Raw genomic sequence first — 16,997 nt, forward strand, 5'->3', positions numbered from 1 at the left:
TTGATGCTGCAGATAAATCAGGGCTTGTGATTGGGTGATAGGGGGAGGGGAGGGGCACGGCCCCCAGCTGCCTGGGTCTCAGGACAGGAGTGCAGCAGCTGGAAAAACAAGTCAAGAGCACACCATTCCCTGCAGCTCTGCTTGGCCAGCACGCCAGTCATCCGTTTCCATGGTGACCTGCTAGGCTGCCGGGCCACAGCGGTCTGCTATGCCACAGGATGGACAGGTCTGTTAGATTTAAGGTCCTTCACTTTTAATGGAGATCTTTGGTCCTTTTTTTTTTGAGACAGTTGCCTTGCTCTTGTTTATGCCTGAGAGGATAAATTGCTCCCTAAGTTGAGTAATAAGGGGTGCCAAGCAGTAGGGAATGAAGCATTACTGTGACAACAGATGGCAAAGACACTGGAATTTCGCAATGGGGTCCTTCTACGGATTTTATGCATAGTAAAAAGGAACCTGTGTTGTTCTGTGTAACCATTTCTCATAACAGAAAAAGAATGTAGAAGTGATATGATTTATCAGAAGGCAAGTAAGCACTGTAAAAACCAACACATGAGGCTGAAGTAATGGGTTCATGACATCACTTGTTTCCAACTGAGATCCTTCATGTCCTATGCCTCATAGGATGTGAACGATCATCCCAGATGTGGATGATTTGGAAATCATGATCTGGAAACATGTCTTTATTGTTCCATTTTGTGCAAACTAAATCTTCCCTTTAAATGTAGAGGGTAGTCATAATTACCATCTTTAGTGCCAGATCTCATTATGGCCACAGGCTATAGTACTCATCGCATAAGAGACATGGTGACCAGCCCAATTCAGTGCTGTGTTTATTGAGACATGGTGTCTATTAAGAGCAGGGCAGAAAATCTGAAATCACGTGACTCTGTGGCATTTTACAAGAGACAAAGTACAATAAACATCGAGCGTCTCCGGGGGAAGGATCACAGGAAGCCTCGGTTGTCTCACTCGGAGTCCTTCAGTGTTACTCAAGCCTTCTTTGGTCGTGTCCTCATATGGAGGTGATGGTACCGCGCGAGCTTTGTGGACTCGGAAGAACTAGCGTACTCGAAGATTTCACTACCGCATCTGTGTTCGTATGGTGTCATAGCAATCTTGTTGCAGCTGAGTATTGCCTGCGAGTGACCCAAGTCCTCAGAGGAAGACAGAGCTGTCGTAAACTGTGCTCAATCAATCGTGGGTCTAGTTTTGCCCCTCGAGTGGAATGGAAGAAGGAAGAGTGCAATACTGTTGTGGATTCTGATAGCATGCGTGACTGGGTTTGACTACATCCTGCGTTGAGTTGTCCAAAGCTTGTGAGAAGCTGTTTGGTCACATGCCGTAAGCATTTTTTTAAAAATCTGGCAATGCAGTAAGTATTAGATGTAAAGTAATGCGTTTTCCTGTTGGACCAATTATAGAGCAAGTTCCTCTATGCATCATGTTACAGAAGTGTATGTACATGGCTGGCTGCCTACTAAGGACCCCCACATAGCCCAGGGCAATAAAGGTTAAAGTAGAAAAATGCCATCTAGTGGTGAAACAACATTTGTGTTAGTGGAAGGACTTTGGAACTGTCCAACTCACTAACCCATGCACACATGCGCAAACCTTTTGTTTTTCAGTATGTGGATACACTTTGTAAACCACATTCCAAACCTCACTTCACTACACATTGTTAACAGCCACTGGCTCGTTCACTCTTTCCACAGCTGTGTGTGTGTGTGTGTGTGTGTGTGTGTGTGTGTGTGTGTGTGTGTGTTTATGCATGAGTCTATGTTTCCTTGCTGTTTTCCCTATACACTGCCAGCAGTGGCACTGTGAGGATTAGCTGCTCTCTCTGCAAATGCTATAATCCTCCATGGACCTCTACGCAGAACGCCTGAGAACCAGTAAAACCCTGCCACCCGACTATGGCACCAATCGTGTAGCACACAGCGTCTCCTATGGCGTTCCGATTATGGCACGTACCGTGTAACACACAGCATCTCCTATGGCATTCCGATTATGGCACGTACCGTGTAGCACACAGTGTCTCGTATGGCATTCCAACTATCGCACGTTCCATGTAACGCACAGCGTTTCCTATGGCGTTCCAACAATGGAACATACTGTGTAGCACACAGTGTCTCCTATGGCGTTCCGACTATGGAACATACTGTGTAGCACACAGCGTTTCCTATGGCTATCCAACTATGGTACGTTCCGTGTAGCACACAGCGTCTCCTATGGTGTTCCGACTATGGCACGTTCTGTGTAGCACACAGCATCTCCTATGGCGTTCCTACTATGGCACGTTCCATGTAGCACACAGCGTCTTCTATGGCGTTCGGACTATGGCACATTCCGTGTAGCACACAGCATCTTCTATAGCGTTCCGACTATGGCACATTCTGTGTAGCACACAGCGTCCCCTATGGCGTTCCGACTATGGCACGTACCATGTAGCACACAGAGTCTCCTATGGTGTTCCGACTATGGCACGCACTGTGTAGCACACAGCGTTCCCTATGGCGTTCCGACTATGGCATGTACCGTGTAGCACACAGCGTCTCCTATGGCGTTCCTACTATGGCACGTTCCGTGTAGAACACAGCGTCTCCTATGGTGTTCCGACTATGGCATGTTCCGTGTAGCAAACAGCGTCCCCTATGGCGTTCCTACTATGGGATGTTCCGTGCAGCACACAGCGTCCCCTATGGGGCATTAAGTAACAGTCCTACTTCCCATTCCTCTCCCCTTTTCCGTGCAGTGCTAGCAGCCGGAACTCTAGTCCATGGTCCGGCCCTGATGTGTGGGTGTGAGTGGCTCCATGTAAGTAATGCGTCAGTCTGTTGCCTTGCGCCCCCCCCCACACACACACATTCCAACGATGTGTCTGGAATTAGCCGAAATAAACTTTCCATGGATCTTATTTGGACAGATGTGCCTCATGCCATCATTTACACTTATCAAAGGCAGCTGTGGGGGTGGTGGAGTCGAGGAGGGGGGGTAGTGTATTAAGACCTCCAGATGTGCCTAATTTTAAAGGCTGAAGTTGAACAGTGGGGCTGGGGAGTGCGTAGAGGGATCTGGTCTCGTGTGGGGCACTTGCAGGCAGTTTTCCAGCTGTGTCAAACAAGCACACAGCCAAACACACACACCACACACACCCCAGTGCCAGTTGTAGACTTGAGAAAATGCTTTACATTGAATACTTTGAACAAAAAGGTCGATGGGAAGGATTTGAATGGAAACTTAAAACAGTGGGGAAAATGTCTCAACATTGCAAAAAGCTTTTCAGGCTTGGCAGTATCGATAAAGAAAGGACAAATCAAAGAGCAGTGGAGGCACATTCCTTAAACAGGCTGTGCCATGGCAGGAGCTGGTTTTTCAGTCTGTCCGGAGCGCACAACAGACATGACAGCAGTACACATTTTCTAATTGGCCTACACAGTTGCCATTTAAACGAGCAGTTTCTGATTTGCTTATAGCCAAATATGCCCCTCCCCCTCGTGCTGTTAATTTCCTAACAAGTCCTAGTAGGCCACATTAAATGGAACCAAGTGCTCAGGCCCAGACTGATGAGGCTGTTAGCCTCTTATGCTGAGTTCACACTGCCCGATTTTAGCCCGGATTTCCCGCTGGCCGACAGGTGTTGGAAGTGGTCAAGAAAAACTCCAGATCAGAGGCAAATTGGCGTTTGCTCAAAGCTCGAAAATTGGCTCTTTATTGCTATATGTAAACTGTACAAAGACTCACGACCCAAGAGACTTACCAATCGGTCACAGAGACCCAAATAATATCCAGTAGGCTAAATATCTGGACCTGTTGGCAAGTCCAGGTCTGTAGCGTGTTGCGACCAGGTTAGCTAGCTGCAACCAATAAGAAAGCAGGATATGGAGTGAGGGGAAACCTACATAGCTACAAATTCACACACACACACACACACACACACACACACACACACACACACACACACACACACACACACATACATACATAGGTATATACATACATAGACGTATATGTTTGCATGTTTGTTTGCTATTTGTTTGCAGTGAACATTCAGACAATAACTCCCCCCATCCTCCCCCCACCCCAGAGAAAAATCTGTTGTGTTTGGTATTGTAACGAGGTATATACAGTACCATATACGACACATCTATATAGGTATATAGTTAGTTAGACAGACAGACAGGTTCTAGCTCTCGCTATGTATGTGTGATTTTTGGGTGCCCCAAAAATGTAAATAAAACCACATTGGTTCCCATCTCATGTTTCCAGAGCATTATGGGACCCATGTTCTGTAAAATGAGACAACATTGGAGACAAAGGCTTTTTGCTAACATATGTGGTGTTATGTTTGGAGGCATTAGGCCTACATTCATTTGAAAACTTCATCCCGACTGCGAAGCCTGGTGGAGGAGGAGGAACAGCGTTATGGGTGCCACTCCAGGGCCTGGACAACTTACAGACACTGAGGGAACGACGCATTACAAGTTGTATCAGGAAACTCCACAGCAGAATATGAAGCTTGCGAGCTAAAACACACCAAAGAGCATCATATGATAAGATCCAAATAACAGGGAGGCTTGCACAGAAAAATTCCATATTTTGGAATGGCCAGGTCAGAATCCTAACCTCATGCACACTAAAATGGACAGCTGTTTAAGCAAGACATCCCCAAACTGTACATGAACTGGAAGGGTTTTGTACAGAGAAAGGGTCCAGAATACCTCCCCACCACACTACAAGTCTCATTAGCTAGAGGAAGTTTTTGGTTAAGGCTCCACCAATTACTAAATAACAGGGCTCACATACATTTTCCAACAATTACCTTGACATAGTACTACAAATTATTATTTTTTTAAATCACATATTGGGAGCTTTTCATCCAGAAATTCCATACAATTCCGAAGGGCTCACTAAAAGTTTCTCACCACTAACTAATGGGCGTTTGTAAGATTACAGATCCTGAAGTGAAGTCCAGGGATATTATGGCAATCGGCAAAAGTAGAAAAGGCAGATACTGAGACTGACATGTGTAATTGGACAGGCTGGTTGGTGCCCTGGGATACTGTCTAGGAATGCTTTCTTTCAGTAATTGTAGAAGCCAACTAACCATTTACATTTACATTTACATTTACGGCATTTAGCAGACGCTCTTATCCAGAGCGACGTACAAAAGTGCTTTGTCATTTATTCATAGAATATATCCAAGTACAGTATAGTAGGTTAGAATTAAACATACCAATGAACTCAAAAACTGTAGAATACAGGGATGAATGCTGATAGCTAGAAGTGCCAAATACATAAGGGCTATCTTAAACAATGATAAGTGCTATAAACAATAAGTGCTAGAGTTTGTTAAAAAGCATAAATAATGCCCTACAGTAAGTACTAAATTAGTTAGTCAAATTAACCACTTTCCATTGCCTGGTCCAAGGCTGTGCCACTCATGTCTGAGGCGCGGATGAGGGTGGAAGAGAGCCTAATCATTTGAGTAATCCAGCTTCTTTTACGCCACATCGGGTGAGCATGTTAATACCAAACCATCCTTCTGTACGCGATTGTGCTGCTGCTTTCTCTGGCAGCAAGTTCTTCCCAACACCACAGTACAAACAGAGGAACCTTCCGTGAGCACTTGGGTTCAACCGCAGAGAATGGTCACGTTACATGCAGTTCAAGTGTAAGGTCAGTGGCAGCTAGCTGCACACGGACTGTCTTTCCGCTCTTGTATGCATGACTGTTTAGCATTTTATTGTTGCTATGCGTTTATCCTGCTCTTGTGGGTTGATTTTGGTGGTGGTTCTTGTGACTTGAATCCTTTCCATTTTCTACGAGGGCTAGTAGAAGACATGAGCATCTATCAGCAAATATTACTGAGCACTGATAAACACTCACAAGCCCACAAGCAGTGGCAGAACACAGCCAGATATAGTTCCTCAGTGTAGGTTTATGTGCAAGCATTAAAATGTTTGGGTAAATCATTATTTTTGTGGAATTTTAGCAGCACAGGGAGGCTGGGGGGTGGCGTGCTGAGATGATTTAGGGGAAGAACTGTCTGGCATGACACGAATGCAGCCTGTCTTGATGCAGAAGTGGAACTCTGTGTTTTTTGCAGCACTCTGTGCCAAACAACTTTTAGAACTTTTCCTCTCTGTCTTCAGTACTGAAGGCTGGGATTATTATGTTGTTTTTGGATCACTTTTTTGTATGATGAGATGCGTGGTGATATGATAGGTAAATGCTAGGACAATCAACAGGAAGATGGCGTGGTACAGTCGCTGATGCTTCCTGTTGTGCTCCTTCCTTGCAGACCCGCATATCAAAGTGAGTGGGAAAAGGGATAATGTGAAGGAGGCCAAAGAGAAGATCATGTCTGTCCTTGATACTAAGGTGAGTCCTTCTTCTTTCAAACATTACCCTGAACATGGACTGCTGTTTGGAGCCTTTTTATGGGTTCTACTAATTTTAACCACTGGAGGTCTCTGCGTGACTTAGTTACGACCTATTGCATTATTTTGATATACTACCAATATTTTTGGACCAAGTAAATGTTTTTATCCTATATTGACCTATGAGGTTCCCATTAAGCAACAGGTATCAGCTGATTGCCACACCCTTCAGCAGGAAAACCTTAAAAGAAAAAGGAAAATTTCACCTAATGTATGAAATTACTTTCATTAGCAGTCTATCGATGATTATATACCTTGGCAATTTACAAAGCGACTGATAAATTAAGAGTACTGGAGAACCTTCCACTCCTCTTTCTACGTCTGCGTTTCTACTCAGACTTTGTCATAATGTCACGTCATAATGTCATGTTATAATGTCATGTCATATCACTTCATAACATCATGTCATAATGTCATGTTATAATGTTACGTCATAATGTCATGTTATAATGTCACACCATAACCATGTCATAATGTCACATCATAACATCATGTCAAAATTTTATGTCATAATGTCACGTCATTATTTCAAGTCATACTGTCATGTTATAATGTCATGTCATAATGTCACTTCATAATGTCACATCATAATGTCATGTTATAATGCCATGTTATAATGTCATGTCATAATGTCATGTGATAACGTCATAATGTCATGTTATAATACCATGTCATAATGTCACGTCATAACGTCATGCTATAACCTCATGTCATAGTCACATCATAACGTCACATCATAACGTCATGTCATAATGTCATTTTGTAATGTCGTCGTGACGTCATGCCATGACATCATGTCATAAAGTCATGTCATAATGTCACGTCATAACGTCAAGTCATAATGTCATGTTATAACGCCATGTCATAATGTGCATTTAAGCATCATTCTTTAAGACACTCTACATAATATAAACACATGGATCATTAGGATCACTGGTATTCTGAAATCTTCTAGTGTTAGATGGTTTCATGATGTTCTGGTATTTTGGCACATGACTCTTGCATGCACAGTCTGGCCTATGTACTGTAGAGTAGAAGGGAACATACCATAGAAACTTTAGTCATTAACCCTGGACAAGGCTGTCTTGGCCAGAGCCATGCCCATTTGTGTTCCACTGGCCAATAGATGGGCGAGTGTAGTCACTCAGTGGTTAAGTAGGCCAGCGCAGGGGGAGGGCCAGCATACTAGCATCCTGAGGACATTCCTTCACAACTGGAGAATAGCCGGTGTGGTCAATCAGCGAGAGATCAGCCAACACTTCTGGGTCTCCTCGTTCGAGGGTTGGGCACTAAGACTGGTTTAGGAGCAACTATTATCACCGAAATCTTGACTATACTCTTGTTTACTAATTGGAAACTAGATCCTAGATCCTAGATCATCATCGAAGCACAGTTCCGATCAAACTTCACGACATAAATCTCAGAAGATAAAGGAGGTCCGGCATGCACTAGCTGGATGTTTCTAATAGAATGACAACAAGGGCCAGCCGCCTACAACATGCATCTATCCCAAACAGCTGTGGGTGGCTGACGTGAAGGACAGGGAGATCTTTAGACCACTCAGTATAAGGGGATGCAGCCTGTAGAGGAGAACGAAGGTTGGCCAAACACTGGCCATCATGCGGAAACGGTGGCTCACGTGGAGCTAACAGAACTATATCACCACCTCCGTGACAGCTTTAATGGTGTTATCACTGGGCCATAACAGCTGCTCCACTGAATGTTCATTCTGTGCTGGCTGCAACAGAGTAATCGCGTGACCCTGAAGATGGATGTGTCACACACTGAGCACTCGCATGTCATTGGGAAAGGGGGCAACAACATCAAGAAGGTGATGGAGGACACAGGCTGCCACATACACTTTCCAGACTCCAACCGCAACAACCAGGCAGAGAAGAGCAACCAGGTATGAACTCAGCTCACGCAGACGCACGCAGGCACGTGTGGCATTTCGCTTGTATGGCTATCAGAGGAAGCGAGACTTAGCGTCTGCTGTTTCACTGAACCCCTTCAGGTGTCTCTGTTTAGTGAAGCCTGTTTGTTCTGAGTGATATTAAACAGCTACAATGAGCAGTTTCTTTAGTAGAAATGCACCTTCATTAGTGACACCTGGTATAGTTGGCCTGTAGCCCATCTGTTTCTATACACAACCATTAGCCATTCTGTAGTCTTTCATTAATCAATATAGATTACAACGTCTGTTTTTGAGCATAAAGCCACTTCTGCCTGGACCTTTTTTGTCTCGAATGACACAGGTAAACCCAGCAAAGTTGCTGACTCTGATAAAACCCTTAACACACACAGATTAACACACACATCTGTGCCACTATCGAACATTAATGTTGTGTTGAGAATGTTTTAGCAAAACAGCAGTGGTCAGTGATCAGAAATGGACTAATGATTATAAGATGTTAGTGGGTACAAGATGGCTAATGAATCATGCACACCAACAGACGGATTGCAGTGGTTAACTGAACACTTATAAATGTGCCTACCAAGAAACATAGGTACAAGCTAAGACTACGAGGTTGAAAGAGAGGGAGAAAGAGAGAGATGACAAGAGTCAGGCTCCCACAATTGGATGTCACAGTCATTGGATGTGATTCAATAACCCTAACTCTAACACACGTGGAAACCGAGCAGTGGCGTGGCATGGTATGGCTGAGGCCTGGTGTGGGCACACTCTTAAGGCAGAGAGGGCCAACTGCTTATCCACAGGTAGATGAGAGCCAGACGGAGAGAGATGAAGAAATGTCCAGTGCCAGTCGAGTCTTTTCACACACCGCTGATTATGGTCGGAGAAGGTTCTGGGCTCCTGGTGGTGCATGGATGATAACATTTGGCGGTGGTGCTATCAGTTATGTAATTTCAAGGAATACAGCATTCCGTTATCATCGCACCAGCAGAACTCGAACTGAGGAATGTCAGGCATCTTGATCCATGTCTCCAGTTTCGTCAAATGCCTTAATGGTATTATTTTTGCCGAGTTACACCCGCCTCTGGCTATTAGATAACGGCTTACATTGAATCGAGGCTGGAGGAGACCCCAGAGTTCTGTTTGTTTGCTTCCCTCAGCGCCGGCGGGACCAAGCGTGTGTTTGGTAATGCGACTCTTTTGTCTCCGTCTCCGTAGGTGTCCATCGCCGGCCAGCCGGGGGGAGTGGAGGCAGCGCGAGCCAGGATCAGGGTAAATAAAACGCAGAGAGCGGCCTGTAAATTCTTTACTGCTGCTTATTAAGACCTGTGCCCTGTTGCTTAAGATCCTATTGTATGCTTTGGACTGGTTCTTCAGCCAGCTGCTCTGCTTAGGACATGACTGGTGGGATGTGGAGGCTGTTAATCCTGAGTGTGTCAACAGAGATGTGCTTGTTAACTTTTTTATTTTTCTTGAATAATGGATAAGTTATTCCAAATTGGTGTCCCACCAACCTTCTCAAGGCAGAGCTACTGTCGTCTTCTGTGAGTGAAGGGAAAGAATGTTTTTACTTAAAGATGCCGTATGGAGACTTTGAAATGCCGCCCTCTGCTGGCAATGCTTGCATAATCCCAGCCTGAGCCTGCTAGATGGTGCAGACCACTGGAGCACATTGGTCATCTTTCTCTGGGCTTTTCTCTACAAGGGGACTGGTTATGGTGGATGTAAAGGGCGTGGAAAAAGAGCTGATGTGAAACATATGCCATCAAACAGAGTGAGGTGGGGGCCGGGTGGAGGCGGGGTGGGGGCTGGGTGGAGGCGGGGTGGGGGCTGGGTGGTGTCCTGGGCTGTTTGTCTGGGTGGCTGCTGCTTCCCTGGTTCAGTTTGGCTCTGGCCGACCTCTCTCCTTGGGTTACATGCCTGCCAGGGTCCTTCACACGTGCTTCCCCAGCACAGGCGCCCAAGAAAAACAAGCACAAGCAGAGCAGGTCGGCTTTCTCAAGGATCTGCACAGAAACAGCCCCAATTAAGACAGCGAACACAAGCCTTCAGCAGTGTGCTATAAAGCAATTTGTAAAAATGAGCACTTTCAAGGTAGCAAGTCTGCTTGAGTGCAGCATCTAATTCATAAAGTATAAGCAAAGTAGTGTGGGTGAAATTTATCCTTGGGAGGAGAAATATGCTTGCTCTATCGCTCTATCGCTCTCTCTCTCTCTCTCTCTCTCTCTAATCCCCCTCATCTCTCTCCCTCTTTCTCGCGTGACCGCTAGTACTGGAAATTCCATGCCTGACCACCCCTGATCATTCCTCCTCTTCCCGTTTCCTCTCTTTGCTTGAATGAGTGCCTCACTCCAGTTTTCCAACTTTTCTTCTGATGCCTATAAGACAGCATGGAGAAAGATGGAGTGCACTGACCAACCTGTTTAAGCAGGAGTTTTCTTTCTCTTTTGATGTGATGCCAGACTTCTGTATTAATATTAATTAGCACCTGGGAAGTTACGTTCGTGAGAAGAATTTTCTTCCTTCTATTTGCCTTTTGGACTCTAATGAGCAAAGTTGAAACAAAAGTGTGTGTCTTATACTCCAGTTTTGTGTGTTCAGAGGTAAACAGTTTCTTCAGTGCTTAATGTTTCAGTGAGTTCAGACTGTTTACAAATTAGCCTCACATTCTTCATGTAGTTCCTTCCCCAGCTGTTGTAAACTCCCTTAACACTGTTGCTTAAGCAAATGTGTAGGCAAATAAAAACACAGCAGTTATTGATTCTACTGGGTCAAATGGAAGCACAGATGACTAGTGCCACCCCACCAAGTGTGATGTTCCCCTTCAAAACATTTATTAACGCAATCAAGGCAAACACAAGCTGATTACAGCAGCTCAGTCTGAATGAGCGCGTGGATCACAGATGCTCAGAGACCACAGACCAGGGGCCAATTCATTAGCTGAGATGCACAAATTCTGTACTCTTGAAACCTCAGCACTGTGCCCTTGACTGTCTGCCCAGCTGCGTGGCTGAGCTCGGCCCAATGGCACAGTCCCAGTTTAAAGTGGAGTTCCTTCCGTTACCACATCTGAAGGGACTCAGAATGCCTTTCATTTGGGCCTTTAGTACAGAATTCCAAGGAGAAGCACCGGACCGGCAGCATATGGGACTGTTTAGAGCTGCGTTTATTCATGTTTCAATCTTTTTAAGGCTCTGGTTGCTCTTATTTAGCATTTCAGTTTGGTACGGCAGTCTTTCCCGGGACTATGAAGACCCGAGATCATGCAGGAGGGATGCTAATTCGGAGCGAGGTTTTTGTTTAGGATGTGCTTGCTCAGGAACGAGTCTCTCTGGGGTCTTCCATCATGTGCAGACCTGACCACAGTGAAAAACCTTCGGCAAATCTCGCAAGGCTTCGGGGTTTTTTATGCTCATGAATGTTCCCCCCTCAATGGCCTCACGGGCCAAACATGGTTGTTTCGAGTGTGGTTCAGGCAATTCCCGTCGATATGCTGTCAGAACACTCCTGAGGCCTCACTTCCCAAATAATGGAACCAGGTTGGTACCCTGGTATGCTGACCTGGTTTCCTCTGGCTGAACCTGCGACCTACAGTAGTACTTAAGCTAGGTGGAAGGTTTGGGTCAGGGGTCACCAGCCAAATGAGATGGGCTTGTTGTCTTTCAGGAGTTGCTCCCCCTGGTGTTGATGTTTGAGCTTCCTGTCATAGTCCAGCTGAACCCTGACCCCAGTTCTCCAGCCATCCAGCACATCTCACAGACCTACAACATCTCTGTAGCCTTCAAACAGCGATCTCGACTCTACGGGGCTACAGGAGTTGTGAGGGGCTCACAGAACAATGTCGCTGCTGTAAAGGTGGGCACACACACACACACACACACACACACACACACACACACACACACACACACACACACACACACACACACACACACACATTTACTGACAGTGCACAGTTCCACAGTATACTTCCCCAGACATTCCTGTGTTGCTCTTATTAAGCTAAAAGCTGCAGATGTACTCATGAGTTTCAGATGGAAAAGTGGTTAGGTTGGGGTTCAGGCTTGTAGGACGTACGTGATCTGTAGTCCTCCTGAACCCCATTAGAAAGTGGGTGGAGCCCACACTGACTGGAATCCACTGGAGCGCGCCTCTGGCCTCTCCTGCTGTGGCTGCAGTGAGCCTGGCGCCTGCTTGGCTTTCCAGTATCCGCTCCCTCTCCCTGGACTCCAGGCCCCGCCTACCAGGGGGAGGGGCTCCAGCTCCCCCCACAGGCCACCGACTGTGCCTGGTATGTGGTGAGTTCTATGGTGGGGCCACACACCACTGTGGGGACAAATGGAGGAGTCCCCCATGAGTCCAACTTCCTCCTCTCGCTTCTCCTTACAACAGCAACCCCACCCACCAAAAATCTGTGCTGTTCTCCGTCTGTTTCTAGACCTTTCGGTTCGGTCCTTGAGGACCGCCATCCAGTCCATGTTTTTGTTGCGCTCCATTTCCTAAAACTACAGGGAATCAGCATTCTGCAGCATGCAATTACCTGGCTCAACTGGAGCAGAATGAAAAATGCAGACTAGGTGTCGGTTTCCACGTGCACACCCAAAAGCAACCCAGCACTGTGTTGCCCCATGGATACAGCCCCAGCCTGGTCCCGTGTCTGAGCAGCTGCGTCTGACTGAGCTTGTCTCGTGCGTGTTGTGGTGGTCGCATTGCAGAGGGGCACGGCCGTGCTGCTGGAGCACCTGGCTGGCAGCCTGGCCAGCGCCATCACGGTGAGCACGCAGCTGGACATCGCACCCCAGCACCACCTGTCCATGATGGGCCGCAACGGCAGCAACGTCAAGCACGTCATGCAGCGCACTGGTGCCCAGGTCCATTTCCCCGACCCCAACTGCCCCCAGAAGAAGTCCACCGTCTACATCCAGGGCACCATCGACTCTGTGTGCCTGGCGCGCCAGTACCTCATGGTGAGCGTTTTGGTATTCACTCTGTCATCTCCTCTCCACTTCCCTCCTGTCTGTTTGGTCCTAATTTTTCCTTCCTTTTGCTGTTTATTTTCCTTGCTGTCTGCCTTGTTCCTCATTTTTTGTTTTATTTTCCTGTGTGTGTGTGTGTGTGTGTGTGTCCCCACATTCTTCCCTCAAGCCATAATAGAGAACAGCAAGTCAGCACTGACCCATTCTTGTCATGGAGGTCTTTCTCAAATCTGTGGCCCTCTAGCCAGATATCACGAATAAGGCGAGTGGGGGGGCGGGTCATTGTAGACTGGAAGTGTGGTGGCAGTGATGGAGACAAAAAAGGGGACCCACATAAACACAGGATCCTTAATCCAGATTTTAACCCCCCTGCTCCCACGCTCCATGGCAAAGTAAACTAATTACCATGCAGAGATATTTCACCCCTCCATAGCTATGTGCTCTGGCTAGGAGAGGCAGACGGTCTGTCCCGCCCGAGAGCTAGCCCGCTCAAAACCATGTGGGCTGACCACGGCACCACAGGATCGCATTCAAACACACGTGAGCAAAATGAAACGCAGTCAGCCCACTTGGAATAATTCACTGTCACGTCTGTGTTTAGAACACGGGTGTCCACCTACAAGTCCAGTGCAGTTTGGGGATTTCTCTGCTCTGCCACACTTACCTACCCACACTGGTAACTAACTGCAGGCCTGACTACAGTCAGACTACAATTGTGTGTTTGGGACAAGCAAACTGTGCTGGGTTTTCCGGGAGTGGTAATGTCTGCTCCTGGTTCAGGAAGCCTTTCACATGAATGAGCATGCAGGGTTCGTTGCGAGGTTCTAGAATCTTCCGAGCAGTACCAGAGTGGCCTTTCCTCCCACATGTACCTGCTGTTTGTCCTTTCAGCACATCCGCAAGGAAACGGGCAGCAGTACAAGAACTGTGGCTTTGCTGCTTTAGGACTTTGGCCAAATAACACTTGAGGTGCTTAAAGCTTGAGGAACTGAATGACTTAAACCTGTGCTGAAACTCTCTCTCTTACTGTCTGCCTCTGCTCTGTGTGTGTGTGTGTGTGTGTGTGTGTGTGTGTGTGTGTGTGTCATAGGGCTGCCTGCCGCTGGTTCTGATGTTTGATATCAAAGAGGACGTCACCGTAGATCCACAGTGCATCGCCTCCCTCATGGAGCAGTTGGATGTGTTTATCAGCATCAAGCCCAAACCCAAACAGCCCAGCAAGGTACAAATCCCCCCGCCCCCCCCCACCACCACATCTCCTCCAACCACTCCGAGAATCACAAAAGCCCTATAACATTATACCCTCGCCTATAACTCAGGAATCAAATCCGTGAAGGTGCCTGGCGGACTGGCACTTCTCGAGGTGTGGTCGGACCATTTTAACAAACCGCACGCCATGGCGCTTGTAGGATTTGTGTGTGCGGTTTATGGTACGGGATGTGGGGACTTTTGCAGTATTCATTTTCATGTCCTTGCTCACAGTCATGGGGAAACAGGATCTTGTGTTTTTAACTAGAAGGCACCACTCTAACCTGTCAAACAGAACATAAATCTCCATCCTTCCTTTTCAGAGCATACTTCTCCTCTTCTCCTCTTCTCCAGTTCTCCAGTTGGCCTTGGGCTTCCTCAGTACGAGTTGCTCTTTCATTTTAATGGGGCTTTTTACTGTGAAAGCAGCATTTATAAAAAAATGCCCATGTCGGCATCGGACGTGTGCTCTCAGTCCCACGTGGTAATTAAAGGCACTCATATAAGATCCTTAGTTATCATTGATTGGTAAATTCAGTCACACAAATAAAGCTCTCCCAAACACACACTTAGGCCTTCACTAGCTGATGCCTTTAGTCAGTTAACAGTACATTTACATTTACATTTACATTTACCGCATTTAGCAGACATATTTATCCAGAGTGATTTACAAAAGTATTTTGTCATTTCCACAAAGAATACATCCTAGTACAGTAGAGTAGGTTAGAGTCCAACATACCGATGAACTAGAATACTGTAGAAATACAGGGATCACTGCTGATGCCTAGAAGTGCACAATACATCTAACAGCATACAAACAACTAAGTTCGGACAAGAAGCCTTGAATTTAACAGAAGGCAAAGTAAGTAAACCTGGAGCGTACCTTAACCAACCAGAGAAAAAACCAAGGGGGGAAAAAGTACACTTCATAATATATAGTTTGTTAGTTGGTATGACAGTATTGGCCTTTTTCAATATTAATCTTGCAGAAGGATGCAATACCTAAGTGAGTTCCACAATAAATCACTTGCTTTTATTTGTGTTGGACATTATAACCAATTTTAGACTTTCCGACTGAGTGATCTGCGGGTGTTTAATAAATCTCAGTGTTTACACAATCCACCAAGCAGAAATAAATGTGCTGAACATATAATGGAGGCTTATATTTTACTGTCACAAGGATTTGCAAGAATGGTTTTAATGTATTGATTTGAGGGGGCATGTGAGGAGCTGCCATCCCCCCAGTTAAAAACATTCACCCCCCCATATTCCCTTTTGATCAATTTTATTATATGATATCAGGTAAAATGGCTATTATCAATATTTTAGTCCTATTCGCAAATTAGTTCTTTAAATTAAATTACGATTGTGGCACAATGCAAACAGTAGGGGGCGATCTTACTGCTTTCCTCCCCTGTGCAGTACAGTGTGGCGTTTACTTGTCTGTTCAGATTCTGTTCAGTTCCATTCAAGTGAAACCCACCATCTCTCTTTATTGTAATGTACATTTTTTTCCATATTGTACAGGTTTAGTAGAAATTCTAAATTCTAATAATTTTCAGTATTACACATACCACTGTATTCAGTTATCAAAGAAAATATCAGAAGGGGAACAAATTGCAAAAGTGGTGCCTACTTTGCATTTTGTGCTCTCTCTCTCTCTCTCTCTCTCTCTCTCTCTCTTTTCTTCTGCCCCTCTGCCCAATCTAGTCAGTGATAGTGAAGAGTGTGGAGAGGAATGCTCTTAACATGTATGAAGCCAGGAGGTACCTCCTGAGGCTGGAGTGCAGTGGGGTGTCAATGTGTACCACCTCCTCCTCCACCTCCACCTGCAGTCCTCCAGCTGTCCCCGCCCCACCTCTCAGCTGCCCCGTGGGCCTGGACATCCTCACCTCAGCCGGATTGGGCCTCACCAGCCTGGGTAAGAGAGGCTTGTGTTTCCCCCCCGACACGTGGACTTGTGCTGCTTATGATACTATGTATTGAATGTATGTATGTATTTATTAATTTAGAAATGTTGTCAAGCTTTGATATATTTGTTCATACCAGGTCGGGTATGCTCAGCATATTATGAAATGGTTTTGTAAGTGTACACTTCCTTGAAAAACTGGTATCAAGGTTAAATATACTGACCAACTCTTACTCATCAATATAATGGTTTTGGTGGTGAATAACGAACCCATTTGGTAAGAACCTCATGTTCACTTCAGTGTGGTGTTGTAATTTATCAGCAAGTGGTGCATTCTTGTCCTTGTGATGAAAAGATACGGTAGGACTGACGGTTCTGCCCTCTGCCGCTCCTTCAGGGCTGCTGGGGCCAACGGCCTCCTCTCTGAGTGCTCCGACCACCCCCAACTCTCTTCTCAACGCCCTCAATAGCTCCATCAGCCCCCTACATGCTCCCTCGTCTGCAGT

At 46.0% G+C, this 16,997-nt stretch overlaps 1 protein-coding gene across 8 annotated transcripts in view; it reads left to right on the top strand.

Annotated features, from left to right (window-relative positions):
• Window positions 1-16,997, top strand: part of bicc1b (BicC family RNA binding protein 1b) — a 54,143-nt gene that overhangs the window by 24,080 nt on the left and 13,066 nt on the right. For all 8 annotated transcript variants that reach the window (XM_027009398.2, XM_027009393.2, XM_027009394.2 and 5 more), the window contains exons 4-11: window positions 6,305-6,384; window positions 8,191-8,349; window positions 9,577-9,630; window positions 12,025-12,213; window positions 13,074-13,325; window positions 14,425-14,556; window positions 16,293-16,503; window positions 16,889-16,997. The exon at window positions 16,889-16,997 is cut by the window's right edge and continues 32 nt beyond it. In XM_027009398.2, coding sequence (XP_026865199.2) covers window positions 6,305-6,384; window positions 8,191-8,349; window positions 9,577-9,630; window positions 12,025-12,213; window positions 13,074-13,325; window positions 14,425-14,556; window positions 16,293-16,503; window positions 16,889-16,997 — 1,186 coding nt within the window. The remainder of the gene's footprint in view (window positions 1-6,304; window positions 6,385-8,190; window positions 8,350-9,576; window positions 9,631-12,024; window positions 12,214-13,073; window positions 13,326-14,424; window positions 14,557-16,292; window positions 16,504-16,888) is intronic.

This window comes from Electrophorus electricus, chromosome 14 (assembly GCF_013358815.1).
Source record: "Electrophorus electricus isolate fEleEle1 chromosome 14, fEleEle1.pri, whole genome shotgun sequence".
NCBI classification, from domain to species: Eukaryota; Metazoa; Chordata; class Actinopteri; order Gymnotiformes; family Gymnotidae; genus Electrophorus; species Electrophorus electricus.